The 15,000-nt window shown below is 37.0% G+C and overlaps 1 protein-coding gene across 1 annotated transcript in view; it reads right to left on the bottom strand.

The window, feature by feature from the left end:
• Positions 1-6,081, bottom strand: part of LOC138007868 (anoctamin-5-like) — a 39,386-nt gene extending 33,305 nt beyond the window's left edge. The window contains exons 1-2 of the mRNA XM_068854972.1: positions 5,656-6,081; positions 157-208 (exon numbers count right to left, since the gene is read on the bottom strand). Coding sequence (XP_068711073.1) covers positions 157-208; positions 5,656-6,042 — 439 coding nt within the window. The 5' untranslated portion in view covers positions 6,043-6,081. The remainder of the gene's footprint in view (positions 1-156; positions 209-5,655) is intronic.
• Positions 6,082-15,000: the final 8,919 nt, after the last annotated feature.

Genomic DNA, 15,000 nt, shown 5'->3' with positions numbered 1-15,000 from the left:
GACTCTTATTCAGTGGAAGGCAAGAACCATCTTATAGAAACCACTAACTTTTAAAGTCCTAAATAATTCAAATATTTTTATTCTTGAGCAATTTGGAAAGACCTATTATAATCACTAAAAACAAATGCTGCAGAATTAATTAAATTCTTGACTTACCAATTCTTCTTTTTCCATCCCTAAAGAAAAGAGTGTTTGAGGGGTTTGATCTCTGTATAGGAAGAAACAAAACTTATTTAAATTTTAAATGTTAAATCAAAGGGAAGCTTCATAATGCAGTTTTGATGGTGGTTATTTTTTCCCTTTATTTCAACAGATAGCTGCATGGCTTCAAGAGTTCATTGGTAAGCAACAACGAAACTTGTCAATAATTCAATGGTACAAAGTCAAGCTGCAATCGATGTCTGTAAAACCATGCACCTCTTTTACTTTTTCCAATCGTGATGTCCGTATAAAAAATAGTCTAAGAGTAGTGTTATATTTTAGTTCAAAAAATTAATAGAAGCCGGCATTACTCTGATTGTAGCAAAATAAATGAACCCTGTTCGACAAATTCACCTCTTCAACAGCAGTAAAGTCAGCGAAAAGAATGCTAAACTACAAGAATTAACTCTTCACGTTTAAAATCACCAAACATAAAGGTCTGCCAAAGAAGGGACCAGAAAAATAATAGTGTAACTTCTAAATGAAGCACCACTTTTTTGTTCAGTCTTACAAGTCTTCGAAGAGTAAACTTGGACCCACGTTTTCCCATACGTACACCCTGATGCTCGTGGAATTAATATGTAGTCATAAACAGTTTCTCAATTCCCAGCTTAGATTAAACCAACAAAGTGCTTGTTGCTTGCAAAAAGCTGTTTAACAGTGACAGTCGCTAATCTGCTGCAATTTTTTTGTCAAAAGGAAAATTTAAAGTCAACTTTAAAATACAAGTTAGTATAAAATTCATGTAGCATTTTTCAAACTTTGCCTATGTTAAATGTGTAGATTGAATGATATAGAATACACATGTATGATATGTCCCTAAGTATGTTTGAAGGCGGAAATTGTAATACATGAGAGTAGGTGATGTAGATTATACGAATCTTTATACAGCTGTAAAATTTAATGCTTAGACTTGCCTCTTTATCTTTACATCATTCTTTTTTAATAATTATTAAAAGAAGCAAAATTAACATGCAAAGTCACTGTTTTGCAACTTGTCACCAATTTATGCAATGTCATCAAGGCATGAATGACAAACATCTTGAGCAACCACCAACCACAGTAGCAAACTGCTTTTAAAATAATATAATTTAAATATATGTGTACAGTGCTTTCTCTGGATCAGCAGAGAAGAAACAAATGCCAAAAGATCTATCTGGATCAAATTTAATAATATTCATATGAAATAAAAGCAGGGAAGAAAATATGGGTACACCTGTACCTTATTATCATTATGATAACTTTTTCTTAGTTATTATGTACATAAACATGTTATCACACTTTGTTACAAAATAATCAACAAATATATTTTTATTTTACCCCTCCATGTTTTTCCTTGATGTAAATGATATAGGATCTCTTCTCAGTCCAAGCAGACACATGAAGACTTTCGTCTCGAATGAACATCAATAAAGCTTATGATTTGATTCGGCCACTGCCTTTGTCTTACTTACCTGTATTTAGTAACCACCAAACTGCACTTACAACAGTTGCGATTTGTATGTTAATTTTGCTTGATAAAATGTGAAAAAACAATGCATTTATTTATATTAATTATTAATATTTAGATAAGGGATAAATTGAATGTGGTCTCAAATATCTAGAGATACAAGGTCTGCAGTCAATTCCCATGTGCTGATTACCAGGACCACAACAGTGTTCAAGACTGTTGGTTACATCTGTTGGTTACATCTGTTGCATCTGTTGTTTGTTTCTCCCAGTGACTGAATTCTTTAAAAATAGCAGGACTAGCCACAGATAGTGTACCTCCTCCATACACGAGTACCAAGTAAAATCGATAAGTCAGAGTCACTTTTAGCACCTGTTCCCAGCAGTGACACAAAGCCAGGAAAATGTTCATGACAGGAGAAAGGCCAAACGTCTACTTTCTTAGTAATTCCAACAAACAACATCAACAAAAATAGACCACTTTGTACTAGTTACAAACAGCAAGGATGAAAAATAAAGGGATTGTTAATGCACATAAAGAACAACATGCCCACATTTCTTTACAGCAATTCCTTCAATTTTGCCAGCCAGAGGGCTTACAAAAGATGCTCAGGTACATGTCTCACCCACCAGATGGCTCCAGAAAAATATTCGAATTTGTAATAAAGAAGCAAAAGAACACTTTATTTAATGAAGGGCACATAGAACTGTCAGTGGTAAAATATATCACTGGTCAAAGCAAACACAAACATTATTAAAATTTTTATCATATGACTAGCTTCGTGAGCGGGCAAGATGAACCAAATCGGGCACTGTAATTGGCTATCAGAGCGGGCAAGATGGAGCTATTTTGCCCGCTCGGGATTTCTCGCTTGGTCCGGCAAGATCAAAGATCATTTTTCTGGTGTTTTAAGTCATATAATAAATCCTTTATTGACCAAGCTTGTTCAATCAAGATGGCTGGATATTGGCATCGTTCTTTTTTTGTGTGTTTATGGACCCCGACTTCCTCTCGGTCCATAAACACGCAGAAAAAGAACTTGGCCAATATCCAGCCATGTTGATCTCATGCTTGGTCAATAACCCATATATATTATTTTTCCAGTTACACAACATGCATACACACAGTTTGAATACCTTGGGACACCCAATGCCTAGCACTACTTTGTTACAATAACTGCATTCCATGTTAAGACACTACAAGACGTCAAGTATTGAGAACTTGGTGCATTCATTATTATCAATTACTATTATTATTACTATTATTATTATTATTATTATCATTATTATGAGTAGTAGTAGTAGTAGTAGTAGTATTATCATTATTATTATTGTCTTTTTTATCACAGTCTTTGCTGGTGTCTCTTAGTGCATCAGTTATGCAAGTCAATTATTCTGTTCATAAACTAAGCACCTTTCTGAGGATTCGCACATATCCCAGCATGCAGATCTTTTGAATCTCTGTCACAATTGCTCTTTCTGATACTTTCCTCATGTTTTCTACCATCCCCTTCTTTACTGTACCAAGCACACTCACTACGGTTTTCATATGCCACATTCTCTGTCTTTCTAGTTCAAAGGTCTTTGTACTTGCTTTTCTTTTCGACCTCCTTCAGTGCAATGTTTCTATCTGAAGGGCCAGTCATTTCAATCAGTTTGCAAGTGGAAACTTGTCACTGAACCTTTGACGATGATGTCTGGTCTATTCCCTACTATAGTTCTATCAGTATTGACTGGCATATCCCACATGATAGTGATGTTGTTGTCTTTATTATTATTATTATTATTATTATTATTATTATTATTATCATTATTATTATTATTATCATTATTATTATTATCATTATCATTATCATTATCATTATTATTATTATCACTTGTAATCCTTGGCCTGCTTGTTTAGCCTCTGAAGCATTGGGTCCAACCCATGGGCCGTAGGTACCAAAGAGTTCACTTGATTGACAGGACCTTTCTCAAGATGCGAGCTGATCCAAGAAGAGTCATTTTTTGGAGCTCATCAATGCTGACTGTGTCTGGAATTTTGTCACCGTACTTTTCCAGTCCCTTCCTAATGAACCCAAGTGCACCAATGACAACTGGTATCGTCTCTGTTCCCATTTTCCACATTCTGGCAATCTCAGTCTCTATACTTAGAGAGTTTCTCAACTACTTTAACAGATGTATTTCTGTCTGATGGGACTGCCATATCTATAATCTGGCATTTCTGATTCGTGTGATCTCTGATTATGATATCTGGTTTATCAGCCGCTATTTCCCTGTCAGTATGAATTGGCATATTCCACAGAATTGTTACTTCTTCGTTCTTCTTCTTCGTTCTTCTTCATTCTTCTTCTTCGTTCTTCTTCTTCTTCTTATTATTATTATTATTAATATTTGTTATTATTATTATTATTATTATTATTAGTAGTAGTAGTAGTAGTAATAGTAGTATTATTATTGTCACCACACAAACTCACACAACTAAGGCTAGGATGAGAAAATCCCACCCTCTCACGCACTAAGAAAAAAATGAAACAGGATATTAATCTTGTCCAAAATTTTGGGAGGAAAGATCTCTAGATCACCACATTGACTGCAACATCCTTTCCCCAAAACCCTACAACACAAGCTATTCCCAGTTGGTCACAAGAATGGTAAAGAAATGCACTAAAAATAATGCAAAATGCATGTGTGGGGTGTGAAGAGCAATAATAATTGTTTTTGGTCATTAATTAAATGCCTTCTTTTACAATGATCTTGTTGCTGTCATCATCATCATCATCCAGACCTTCCAACTCTCACGCATTTTGCGTGAGACACACGCATTTGATATATTTCTCACGCCCACATGCATAGACACCACAAGCCCACACAAGCCCTCCACATGCAAATTAGTTAGAAGTGTCTGAAATGAACTTTTGTTGTTTCAATATGAAATATGAAAGTAAAAGGTCAACCAAAACAATTGCAGAGCTCTCTTTCAAAGGGCTTTTAATAGCATAGGCAGCCCAAGCTCGCGTCACAACAGACAGCCGTTGAGAATTTAAACACGTTATAAGACTTTGTATGGGAAATCAAATACCGTCGATTACAAAGCCTAAAAAATGCTCAATTTAACTTTCATTCAATAAAATAAATAAAAATGACTCACCTCTGGTGTATTCTTGTGCCTTTTGGAGCTTATTACACCGTTTTCGGGAATTCTGTGTTTCCAGTGTTTTCAATGTTCCAACACTAAAAACACAGAATTCCCGAAACGGTGTAATAAGCTCCAAAAGGCACAAGAATACACCAGAGGTGAGTCACTTTTATTTATTTTATTGAATGAAAGTTAAACTGAGCATTTTTTAGGCTTTATAATCGACGGTATTTGATTTCCCATACAAAGTCTTATAACGTCTCAACGGCTGTCTGTAGTGTTGCGAGCTTGGGCTGCCTATGTTAATAGTAGCAAACCCAAGCACTCACCCGGTTAGGAATGATTTAGTAGTTTACAAACGGTTGTTGGCTACGCAAAGAAAAAGCGAAATAACATAACGTCATATAGTGTCTCCTGATATTGCCTAAGTTGGTGTGAATACATGTAAATAGTATATTCCAGCTACACTGTAGGCCCTACTCTTAAAAGAACTAACGAGAACCTAATCAGTTCGAGTGAAGGGTGTAAATGAACTTTACATGTAACGATAGTCAAGATAGCGCTGCGACGCCTACACTACACTAACAATGTTTTTTTAGTGCTATATTCCATTTCATGTGACTGAATTTAAACTAAGTTTAAAACTTGGGCGGTTTTAATTATCTCAAAGAAGACGATCGCTATCAGATCTTCCATAATTTCAAGATCATATGTAACTTTAATAACTTTTTTTTGAATCGACAACGGTATTTTGAAGAGGACACTTACCAAAAACTACAGCAAACATACCAAATCAAGAGCGAGAGGTCACTTCAAACATAACAGCTTTCAAATGCTCAAAAGATTAAATCATTCTCACAACAAACCTTTGATAATTCGACGCCAGATTCGCGTCCAGTCAGAACTGGAGAGACAAGGGTTTCTCTATCGTCCAGCCTAACACCCGATGCCGTTGCTGTATCTTGGTCTTTGAGTTTCCCAACCCCCTCAAATCCGACGGGAGGAAGATTGTCACCGCTTTCATATCTGTGGTGATGATACGATGGTCCCGTTGGCGCTGTTGTTATTGGAGGGTTACTGTAGCTGTTGTATTCGTTTGTGTGCGGCCGATATACTTCTTGAGGAGGAGGATTTGGATATCCAGATGTATAATCATGCGGCGGGTAAGCTGGTTGATTCATTTCAAAGCCAATAGGATGTACACTTGGCTGAAAGCCGACATACGGACCCGGAGGTTGGCCGTAACCAGCCATCTTGAGTTTAATACTACGTTCGAGTCACTTTTGTCACTTGCGGAATATTTGAGGCACAGGCTACCCAGGCTGAAAATAAGTCGCTGTAGGCGGGCGTAAAGGCAATTTCAGTTTATGACTTGATCGAAAGTACCTCATAAAAATTTGTCATACCTTAATTTAAATTACTCTTCTAGAGCTAACTGAGTGCATTAACAAGGGTGGGCCCCCTACGTAAAACTCAGAGAGCCGATCAAGCAATGGTTATCCTCCGAATTTTCTGTAATTATATAACCTTTTCAGTCCTGGGAGTGACACTTATACATTTTACTGTCTAACGCCAGACGTTTTTGCTCGTCAATGAGGGCGGCTGCAGGAGAGAAAGGGTTAAATTAATCATGACTTTTTTGGAGTAAATAAACGCTTTCATCCTTTAATTTGCTCTTCCTTTCTCGGTCGACATTGCTTTTGAAAATAAACAGCCTTTAGATATCCCAGGGTTTCCCAAAAAGATGATGACTTGCATTGCAGCGCGGTTTTGTTTAGAACACTGGCTAAGCTCTGTTTCAGAACTGATAAATAGCTCTAATCTCTCTCTCTCACACAACATTCGTTTAAATTAAACTCTACTTACCGGCAGTGCTCTGGGCGTCCATAGTCTTATGTTAGTCTTTGATTTCGTGGTTTGGTTATCGAAAACAAAACCTTCATAACCTATTTGGAGAGGATGGGTGATGTGTTGATCCTCAAGGTGATGGTAAGACTGCGCAGTTAGCATGGCAGAGGGGCAGTCGTTTAAATTGGGGTAATAAAAGAGGCAAATACGTACTTGCTGCGTTTTAAACCCGTTAGGTTGGATACTGGAGTCAAGACCTGTGACCATCCATTTTGCAGTAGGTCCTTGAGCCTCAAGGGACAAATAAGCAATCAAAAGAGAGCACCGGAATTTCCGATAGGCGCATAATTATAATAAGGGCGTGCAGAAATTAAAAACTCTCACACCTCTATAATTTATGCGGATGACTTATTTCGATTTCGCTGTCAACTTGTTATTTGTACAGACGAACTTTAGCAATTCTATTTTTTGGGATCGATGGTCGAGATCGTACGCTTCACTCACTTTGAAATATCGAGAGCAATTTTAAGAGCGCTACACAAGGAGGTTGCACGGCTATCCCGTGGAAAAGGTGTATGGGGTGGGAGGCATTTGATATAAAAATCGAAACACTGAAAGACCGCGTCAAGGAGTGTGAATATTAAATTCTAACCTGCTTGATTCTCTGTAATGGAACGATCGGGTATTTTTATCGCTAGTGAAACGGGAATCTTGTAGACTTTCATATACCGGACAATAATGACGGAGGACAAAAAAACCATTCAAAGTTATTCCGATTAGGAAGCATTACGTTTTTGCAAACGTTGGCCGTGTAGCACTTGTATTTGAACAGACTTAACTGATTAGAGTGTAATGTGAAGTGCTAGTTTTCAACCCTATATGAACCATGTGTGCATTAGTAGGGCTAACGCGGCGTTGAACTAACCCGAAGGTCGTGGGTTCCCACCCTGGTCAGAGTTTTTCTCTGTGGGCCCATTTCCATTAGTAGGGCTAACGCTCACATGGTTAATGTGGGGTTGAAAACTAGCACTTTACATTACACTCTAATCAGTTAAGTCTGTTCAAATACAAGTGCAGTGCTACACGGCCAACGTTTGCAAAAACGTAATCCTTCCTTGTACTTGTACATGTTCATTGCCGTGACATTAAAATCTTCAGTTCCCATGGCCTGCTCCCGTCTGACCTTGTATCTCAGTCGGGAGAGCGGCGGTGATCTAACCCGAAGGTCGTGGGTTCAATTCCCACGCTGGTCAGAGTTTTTCTCTGTCCTTGTGTGGGCCCATTTCCATTAGTAGGGTTAACGCTCACATGGTTCATATGGGATAAGAAACTAGCACTTCACATTACACTCTAATCAGTTAAGTCTTATTCCGATTAGGCCTTGCTGCATGAGGTATTGTTACGTTCGCTTTGTTCTTTTGTTTTGTGGGCATATATTATTTCGGACCGGTATATGAAAGACCAGCCTGAAAGACAGTTCAGGTCTCCTCTCCCCCACAGCACTGTACGACATTTGTCGCTCAAACTGGCAGAAGTTGAAAATGTGTTATTAAAAATATTTCCACGGCCCTAAACGTGAAAATGTAAATTAGGCATTCTATGTTAAATATTAGTAACAACAGGTGTCGGCTGATGTGATCAAAGCAAAAGGTCTCAGGATACAATTAAATATTCGCTAGGTGCAAAACACTTTTAAGTCTTTTTTTTCGTTTTTACATATTTCAATTGAGTTTTGTTTTTTTTATTTTAACTTCGGCCTGTTTAAGTGTTAAGTATCGCAGTCAATTTCGACGAGGCAGTAACACAGGGGCACCCAACGTCAATTTTCGGAAAATATCTGTTCGGAAGACGATTTGAGATCTAGAATTTTCGGAACATTTGTTGTAAAATTTGTTGCTTGCCTGCCTCTCCTAGGATTTCGAACATCTGAAAAATGGTATAATTGCCAATTTTTAACGGATTTTTACCCTAAAAAGGTCACCTAGAATTTCCGGGAGCCCTTTTTCTGGCTGAAAATTTCGAAAAGGTAAGTTTTGAACCCTAAATTTTTCGGATCACTAGACTTTCAGCTCGGAAATCCGAACAGATGAAAAATTTTTAGGGGATAAAAATATGCTTATATCTACCGTTTAAATACTAAAATACGTTTAAAAATGCTCTGTTTAAGTGGTTTTGAACTATGTTCTCGTTGGGTGCCCCTGGTAACACCAAATACCCAACCAAGAGCAACAGAAGCAAAAACAATGAACCAGGATAAGTAAAATCAATCTACCCGCGCTTCATGTTTTGTTATTGTCAATGTGTGTGTGTGTGTAGCAGTTAGACAAATATCGCAACATTCGCGCTCGTGTGGAATCAGTTTTACTTGTCCCTGCACACTCTTCGGATTGCCTATAACACAGCCTCAGAAACTTTCCGCATACTTGGTTCACTAGATAAAAGTCAGTTCTGCGCTAATGTTTCACGACAAAAATGGATCACGAAAACTAAAGATGTGCGCCCGCAAATTTTGAATATATCCGCTCCTAGCGTTGTAACCCATAGCATGAAGATAACAAGACTATCCGAGCGTACGCTTCAGATAAGTTCTTCTTCATCTAAAAGATTTAATAGGGTATTCTTTACACTAAAGAACTACGGTTCCCTATATGCACGTTTTTTTCAAACATTTCCAAGATCTACACTACAATGATAAACTAAAAAAGTAAATGAAAGACTTTCCAAGTTGGAAAGTCTCCAAACGAACTGGTGTTCTACAAGATCTTTAATGGCAGGTTGGTATTATCTTCCCACTGAGGTGCAAATAACGAGAACTACTAGATTAGCGAACAGTCGTCCTTTTCAACAAATTTGTGTATTAATGCCTGTGAGTATTCTTTTTATCCAAGGACGATAGTAACATGGATCAATTTACCTATTAATGAAGACGTTAATGTAAATAATTTCAAGTCTATTACTCTTGCAGCCATCTAGTCGTTTGTATAATTCAGCACTTAGCAGGTCTTTCCATTATTTTACTTATTTTTATTGCTATTTTTATTGACATTTCATTTTCTTTGTACACATGCTTTATTTTAACTCCTAGTATAGTCAGTACTGGTTTAGGAGTACACCCATTAATTAAATTTCAACACGAAATATAATTTCCCGCGAATTTTTTTTTTCCAAACTATTCACATAAAATATTATTTCTCGGTACGCGTTGCATCTGTTATGGTCAAATAACCGCTCAAAATAAAGATTTTTCAACGATCTTTCCGTTTCGTAATTTTTATATTCTCTGTCAAAATTTGCATAACAATCAAAACACAAAAATAGCCACGCACGCAACAAATTTAGTCGAATTTACCTCTTCGTCAAATTTTCATGCTTTAACACAGGAATTTTTAGTTACTGTGAAAAAACATTCTCTATTCGATAGCAATCATCCTTTAAAATTTCAGAGAAATCGACCGATCCACGAATATTTCACGAATTTTTTTCAAAAGGTCAAGCAGATGTTAAAGGAAGAGAACAGTAACCATATTTGACATAAGTGTAAAAAAACGATTACAGATTTTTCCTTGCACTTCGAATTCTACGAAGGAAATAAATGTGCGTATTTGAAGATCTGGTTATGTATAGACGCAGGGAGAAGTGATCCTCGCCGCACTTAGCTAAACAACTTCAGCAAATAGTTATGTTCTCTAATTAAATATACACTTGAAAAAATCAGATCTCTACATCGGAGCATACGCTTCAGAAGAAACGCGTTTTTTCAAGGGAACACATGATCTACTACTCTATTAAGTAATGATCCGTGTAAGGTGGATAGCAATTTCCTTTGTTATGCGGCAACGGGACTTTCCCCACATAGGAATGTTATCATTTTTACATAGAGAATGCATAAACCTACAGGAAGGCAGTTAACGCAATAAAATTCATTTACAGCCCACTTTGAAAGGGTGTTTTTTTGTGTTAAAAGATTTTGACCAATCACAAGAGTTGAAAACAAAAGCCAAGAAACGTTTACAATTTTACATGTTCACCACATACGATTTCTGTGGAATTCATTTAAACTGAGACCAGATGAAAGATGGAAGATGGTTGGAAAGTAAGGATGAATATAATACTGCTTTATGAAGTTTTGTTAACCGTTTGCTGTTTAAGCGAATCAGAAGTAAGTACAGACAATAGAAAAGTTATCAACTTTTTGCATACCAATTGAATTCCAACATGTTCGTTGCCGTTGTTGCTATCGTTCTGATCTGGACCGTTTCTTAAGACGTTAATGTAAATAATTTCAAGTCTATTACTCTTGCAGCCATCTAGTCGTTTGTATAATTCAGCACTTAGCAGGTCTTTACATTATTTTACTTATTTTTATTGCTATTTTTATTGACATTTAATTTTCTTTGTACACATGCTTTATTTTAACTCCTAGTATAGTCACTACTGCTTTAGGATACACCTATTAATTAAATTTCAACACGAAATATCATTTCCCGCGACATGTTTTTTTCCAAACTATTCACATAAAATATTATTTCTCGGTACGCGTTGCATCTGTTATGGTCAAATAACCGCTCAAAATAAAGATTTTTCAACGATCTTTCCGTTTCGTAATTTTTATATTCTCTGTCAAAATTTGCATAACAATCAAACCACAAAAATAGCCAGGCACGCAACAAATTTAGTCGAATTTACCTCTTCGTCAAACTTTCATGCTTTAACACAGGAATTTTTAGTTATAGTAAAAAAAAATTCTCTATTCAATAGCAATCATCCTTTAAACATTCTCTATTCGATAGCAATCATACTTTAAAATTTCAGAGAAATCGACCAATCCACGAATATTTTACGAATTTTTTTCAAAAGGTCAAGCCGATCTTAAAGATTAAAGGAAGAATACAATAGTTTTTAAAGTAAAGTAACCTTATGACATAAGTGTAAAAAAGCGATTACAGATTTTTCCTTGCACTTCGAATTCTACGAATGAAATAAATGTACGTATTTGAAGCTCGGGTTATATAGACGCAGGGAGAAGTGATCCTCGCACTAAGGAAACAAGACGCCTACAAGGGCGTATCCGTGGAATGCGCAAACAGTTAACACAAATTGTCCGGTTACAGTGAACTTCAAGTACAGGTAGACTTCGGAAAATGGCGAAAGATTACTAGAAAGATACATCTGTAATATAACTTAAAGTTTTTTGTTGTAAAAACTCATTACTAATGTTACTAAATTTGCAAATGCAAACAACGAAGCCCTATTAGCATGTTACCAGGATACGGGATCTTTTATTTATTTATTTTTTGGAAGGAGACTTAATTCAAATCCTACAGTTTTACTTGCTTCATTAACTCCTTTCATCCAAAAATTACAGGATCAGCCTTAAATCATCCGAAAAACTTATTACAAATCACAGTTCAACAACTTATCATCCTGGGCCAGTTGTTCGGAAACTGGGTTTTAAAACGAGTTTTATCCTCTACTCCCAAATGCTGTTCAAGGCTGATGTTCAGAAAAACTTTACATTAGAAGAAGTCAATCTTGAAAAACAAAAATAAGCAAAGGAAATTGTGACCAAAAAGTTGAAAACATGAAACAAAAGTTTACGCTAATCCTGGATTAAGGTAATTGGCTTTCGAACAACCGGGCCCTGTAATCGACGTCTGGTTCTGTAATCCTGGTTTAGTTCCTTGCAAACTGTATAAATTTGCCGTGGCGAAGACAAGAAGACAACATCCGTGCTCTATTTCTCTCAATGCTCAAAAATTCCGTAATTGCGTGTTGTATAGTCCAGTCCAAAGTTCTAATTTTACAATTCCATAATCTTGATTTCAGTAACTTGGTACCAAACGTTCCACAATAACTTGAAATCTCGTTAAGAAAAATCATTAAATCCAGTAGTCCAGTCCGGATTGAGATCGCCAAAACTCTCTCTATCATCGATTCAAAATTCAACAAAAGCTACAAGTAGTAAATAGTTATCAGAAACTACAACAGTTCGTCCTGATTCTACACTCGAGCTGAACAAAAAACCCAAAAAACCCTCGTTTCTCGAGAGAACAGACAAACAGCAGAAACTGTTCTGTGCCTGCCCCTTACGGCACTGAAAAAGTGCCGTACGTTGTACAATAGTACTTGACCGTAGTCCTTGGCCAAGAAACTAATCTTAGCCAAAAGCCCGAGAAGCGATCAGGATACGGGATAATTAGGTAAAAAAATTGTGGGGATACGGGATTTTTAGTCTGGAGGTTGGGGGGGGGGGGGGGGTAGAATTGAGGAGATACGGGATATTTTTTAAAGTAAGAACGCATTGCGTGTGGTAGTGCAGTAACTTGACAGTGTTTTTTTCCATAACTGTCAACTGAGCTGCGTTTTGTTTTTTCCAGGAGATTCAAGTCCTTGCACAATATGTAGCTCTAATAGTACACATTGTTTGGTATCGTAAATCATTACGGTGCCATGGTAGACATCTTTGCTATATACCCTCTAAGAAGACATGTGGTTCAGTAAAATACTAAGCCCAGAACGATTGAAGAAAATAACAGGAAATCGAGAAAAATTTGGCTTCAAAGCTGATATGTTGATCATTTACAACTTCTTTTTCACCACAAGCTTAAGCGTGTACTCTGAGCTTCTTACACCTTTCCAAGACCGATGTTACTGAAATTTTTTTCCCTTTCCAGCGGGGTTAGTATCTGGATGGGGGACGTTAAAATATGCGACTTTTGCTGTCAGGAACATACGCCCAAAAATTCTATTTTAACGCTCAAAAATGCGAACAAAGCAAGGTACAGATTTTGCTAGCCTGCTTTATGCAAAACAAATATTGACGAAAAAGTAAATAAATATTAATATGTAGTTTTTAAGGAGAGCAGAAGGAACTTTTAGGAAGTGTCGATCGAGAATAAAACACTTTGCCATCAGCGAAAAACATTTCGGGAGATTTTTGTTACGTTCCATCAGAGTTCAATTTTTCTATCGTACTTTTGATCATACAAGTAAAATCGCAAAATCGAAAGTGACATCGATTTCAGCGGCCGCCTGTGTTATACCTTGCGTGTTTACTGACAACTCACGAAACAAAGGATGCATCTGTGACAAAATGACGGCATAACACCTGGATTTTGTTAGTGCGTTTTTTTTTTCTTTCAAGTGTTATAAAGTTCGACAAAATCTACGTGCGAATTTAACATAAAGATCACAATCGTTGATGCTAGTCCAAGTGTCAGCTGAAGTTAAGCTCCTCCGAATGAGGTTAGTACTTGGATGGGGGACGGCTGCGAAGTCCCCGTGACGGCGATAGCTAATTCGTTTTTTAAAACTTGATTTCATTTTTTATCTTGTTTGGCCGTTGAAAGCTATTTTCTTATTTTCTTTCTACGTCAAAACGGCGAACAAACTGGTTCCCAAGAAATATTGGAGTACGTATTCGTTCTATGCAAAATGCTTCTAATGAAGTATTCGTTGTATGCAAAATAATAATGTTCACAATGGAACACACAAGTACGAAGCAAGATCTAGAAATAACGTAGAAAATTCTCCTTACCTTTAAAGCTTGCCTTTCTCAAAGAAAAAGCATCTATCCACTTTATCGAATAGTTTAATACTGAAACAATCATGGCGGGCGGAAAGATTCTATTATAAATGTTTGCTTTCACCAAGTTCACGGAAGTGTGTTACGGTGGTCGAGTGGTCTAACGCGCTAGCAGAGAAAAATCGTGATGGTTTGGGAAGTATAGGAGTTCTCCTCGGGGCAGGGAAGTTTGGAAATACCGTAGGGAATATAAATCAATCCACCCGATCGGAGATTAATTCAATATCCGTCGGGTATGCACATTTGTGACTACCAACAAAAAAAAGACACCGGTCCGGTTTTAAGACGTGGATGCCTTCGGCATTCCACGTAATAATTATTTTCTCTAATTAAATATACACCTGAAAAATTCAGGACTCTACATTGGGGCATACGCTTCAGAAGAAACGAGTCCTTTCAAGGGAACACATGATCTACTACTCTTAACTGTGAGTTGGTAGAATATTACAACGGCATCGTAAAGGTCATAGGTTCGAATCCCGTTGGAGTCATCTGAAATAGTCAGGTGTCTACACAATTACAGACAATTGCTTAAATTGTCCAGATATGTGCGAGGATATTTCTCCTTTACGACTTCGAATTCTACTAGACACATTAAGTACCCAAGACAATAATTTACATGTCAATGAAAAGGCAAAAAATGTACGCTGGAGCACTATAATTGGGGACATCGTACACTAAAATCAACAATTAACGCAAATGAAGTCAAATGTTGGTTTTTGAGGAAAGGGGAAAACCAGAGTACTCGGAGAAAAAACTCTCGGTGCAGAGCAGAGAA

Source organism: Montipora foliosa, chromosome 6 (assembly GCF_036669935.1).
Source record: "Montipora foliosa isolate CH-2021 chromosome 6, ASM3666993v2, whole genome shotgun sequence".
Lineage (NCBI taxonomy): Eukaryota > Metazoa > Cnidaria > Anthozoa > Scleractinia > Acroporidae > Montipora > Montipora foliosa.
This window is presented reverse-complemented; position numbering and strand designations above follow the sequence as displayed.